Genomic DNA, 3,226 nt, shown 5'->3' on the forward strand with positions numbered 1-3,226 from the left:
TCCCCACGCGCAGGGCTGCTCGCCTGCCCACGGGAGACGAGGAGGAGGTGGCGCGGGCAGAGCACAGGGGACAGGGAGCAAGCGCAGGTTGGCGATGGGCAAAACGGCTCCCCAGGTGTAAGCTGGGCATAACTGCTGGGTACTGACAGTTCTGTGGGGACCCTGCCACATTTTCCAGGCTCAGTCCGCAGAAAGTAGGGACAAAGGGACACTTCTTCTCCGTGCTGCGAGGCGGCGGGAGCCGCGTGGCGCTGCGGGGCTGGCTCCATTAGGAACGGGTTTAAGGCTTGCTTTGTTTTCCAGAGTGAGGGAAAGGGAAGCTCCCCTTCTGCTGCCAGCACTCCTCCTCCTTGTTTCCGAGCCACTTCCAACACCAGCTGCCGCAGGACTCCCCGGCAATGGGCAACGGTGGCTCAGGAAGGCTCTGCTGCCTGTGCTCGGGAAGGACGTACCAAGAGGGAGGGACGCAGCCCAAACCACCAGCCCCAGCTAGCACGTCTGGTGCTCCCTGTCCTCCGCGAGGAGCTCGGCCATCGCCTCCCGGCCCAGGTACCCTGCTCCGGCGGGGGCCGCCTCGTGGAAGCTCACCACTCTGCCGCTGCTGGCAAGTTTGGCGTGGGTGGGGGTCCACGACCCCTCCTCCCCCTCGTCCTCCTGGGCAGGCTGTGGCTGCTCACACTCAATCTCGACGTCCTCGATGTCCTTCTCCCGGTAGAGCGGCACAGACTCCAGCTCCAGGCCGCTCTCCAGGCCTCTGTGCTTCCCTCCTTGCTGGTACCACTTGCAGGCCGTGGAGCCATTGCAGGTCAGGTCGAGCCCCACGTTGTTCCTGCTCAGGCAGACCTCCAGCATGTAGTAGAAAGTCCAGAACACGGCAAAGCATCCCAACAGCAGGAGGGTCTGCAGAGGAGGAAACCCTTAAGAAACAAAGCCCTCAACCACCTCCCGTCCCTCCTGCGGACGAGGACTTCCCCGCTCGGCTCCAGCCGGTGGTCTCGCCGGCCCACAGGCAGGCTCACCTTCAGGGTGTTGGCTGTGATTGTGTAGCGTTGCTCCTCGGGGATCTCCAGCCCCGGAGGGCAGGGCAGGGAGAAGTCGCTGCTCAGGTACTGCCCGCTCATGGCTTCCTCCAGCAGCCTGGGGGACAGAGGCAGCCCGTGAGGGTCCCACATGCCCACAAAGGGGACGGAGTTTCTCTCCTACTGCTGAGAGTTGCCACTCCTGGGTCGGACCCAGCCAACAGAGCCATTTTCTACGGCCCACGGCTCCCCTGTGAGGTGTATTGAGGGCCGCCCCAGGGCTCCGCGCTAGGGGCCAGCGGCCAGCCTGCAGCCTCACCCTGCCAAGCACCTCGCAGCAACGCTGCTCCTGCCAAGCGGCGCCTGCTCGCAGGCTTAGGGTAACAGCCCTCAGCCCTTCGTCTCCTGTGTACCCGCCAAGACGGGGTTGTGGTGTCCCACCTCTGCCGCTCCTTCATCTCTGCTGGGGACCAGGAGGAGCCGTACAGGGTCAGCTGCCACTGCTTCAAGGTCCCAGGCCTTAGGCTTTCGTCTCCTGGGGAAGAAACAGGTTGGTCCAGCGGGGAACTCTCCCACCCGGCCGGGCGGCACCGCACAGAGCTAACCCGCGGCCGCCCAGGTCCTGGGCCGGCAGCTCCCCAGGGCACGGCCTGGAGCTGCTGCCACCACCTCATCAAGGGTCCCTGGGAGGCAGCACTCACCGAAGTCCCTGATGACCAGCCTGTACGTGCCCCGTGCCTCCTCGCCCCAGCACCGGACCGTGGAGAAGGTCCAGTCTGTAAAGCCATTGGGGTCCCTGCCAAAGGGCGAGGAAAAACGATCCGTGAGAGGGTATGGTAGCCTGAGCAACGAGGCTGGACGTGGCCCTGGCTCTCCTGCTCAGGGCCAGCTGGGCTGGGTGTCCTGCCCTGCAGCGGGAGTCTCCCCACCCCGTCCCCCTCAGTGCTTACGAGTCCATGCTCCTGGCAGTCCCTATCAGGGACATCATGCCACTGGGGCAGAAGAGCCTGATCTCCAGGTTGCCGCGGCGGGGGTGGGTTATGGTGACGGTGACTGCCACGTGCTCCAGGGTCCTCATGCCAGAGAGCTCCAGGTCGGCGGTGCTGACTGGGAAAAGGAAGGCAGCGTTTGCCCAGGCTGGTGTCCCCGCTTTCAGCCGGCCCTAAGGGGCTGCTGTGCCACTTCACAGGACACACACGCTCAAGGTCTCGGCCTCCTCCCGTGCCCCCGGAGCAAGAGGCAGGAGCCAGGGCAGCCACACCCCATGCAGGGAGGCTCTGCCAAGCGCCCGGCAGCACAAGTGTGCTCTGCTGTGCTCGGCGGCCTGGCCCTGGTCCATGCTCTGCGAGGAGCCTCCTTGTCTGTCCAAGCCGAGCCACTCACGCACCTCGTTGGCTAGCACAAGGAAAGGTGCCCCAGCACGGCTCCCTCCTGGGCACCCCACAGCACGCTCCGGCTGCTTGATATGGGCCAGGGCCAGTCAGGTCCTCCCGGACCAGAGGCGCGGGAAGCAGCCGGGACCCCGGCTGTCCTCTGCCTGCAGCTCTGCCCTTTGTCCCTTCCCTGAGTTCAGCCAGCACCGGGCAGGATGGGAAGGACGCTGAGAAAGGGGTGCCAAGTAGGTGGTGAGGAAGGAGGGGTGAAAGGCAACAGCAGCAGTGGGAAAGCTGACTCCCGGGAATCTCCCGGCACGTCCCGGAGCAGGAAGATGATATGAACCCACGCTTTCCTCTGCTCGCAGGGAGGGGGCCCAGGCAGGCCTCGCTGCCCTCTCCTCTGCCAGCAGCCAACGCCTCATTTCACAAGTGGGGCCCAGCTGCTGCCTCCAGGACTCGCCCGGCGGGCTCCCCGACATCCAGCTCTACCCCGGTCCTGACTCAGGGTTTGTGGGTTCAGGAGCCCACACCAAGTGCTTTGGCCACCGCAATGATGTCAACCCCTTTCCTGCCCTGGATTTGGGCCAGCTTTTGGCAGCCCCGGAGGCTGCTTTGAACCCACAGTTACAGAGCAGCCAGGTTGGGAAAGAGGACCGGGATGAGAAGCCTAGCGTCCACCTCAAACCATCTGCAGCTCCGCAGATGCTTGCAGCCCCAGAGCTGCTTATTATAGCACAGGAAGCCCTGGCACGCTTCCGAGCAGATTTCAGCCCGTGGCTCAGCCTCCTCCTGGCAGCCCCGGCTGAGCGGCAGGTGGGTGCTCCCCAGCCT

General features: G+C 64.8%; 1 protein-coding gene across 1 annotated transcript in view; it reads right to left on the reverse strand.

Moving 5' to 3' along the window:
* Window positions 1-489: 489 nt before the first annotated feature.
* PCSK7 (proprotein convertase subtilisin/kexin type 7) overlaps window positions 490-3,226 on the reverse strand; it is a gene marked incomplete at its 5' end in the record, with an annotated part of 14,787 nt that continues 12,050 nt past the window's right edge. The window contains 6 exons of the mRNA XM_010297325.1: window positions 490-900; window positions 1,020-1,137; window positions 1,461-1,554; window positions 1,721-1,815; window positions 1,970-2,156; window positions 3,014-3,062. Coding sequence (XP_010295627.1) covers window positions 490-900; window positions 1,020-1,137; window positions 1,461-1,554; window positions 1,721-1,815; window positions 1,970-2,156; window positions 3,014-3,062 — 954 coding nt within the window. The remainder of the gene's footprint in view (window positions 901-1,019; window positions 1,138-1,460; window positions 1,555-1,720; window positions 1,816-1,969; window positions 2,157-3,013; window positions 3,063-3,226) is intronic.

The sequence above is a fragment of the Phaethon lepturus genome, unplaced genomic scaffold (genome assembly GCF_000687285.1).
Source record: "Phaethon lepturus isolate BGI_N335 unplaced genomic scaffold, ASM68728v1 scaffold27891, whole genome shotgun sequence".
In the NCBI taxonomy this organism is placed as follows: Eukaryota; Metazoa; Chordata; class Aves; order Phaethontiformes; family Phaethontidae; genus Phaethon; species Phaethon lepturus.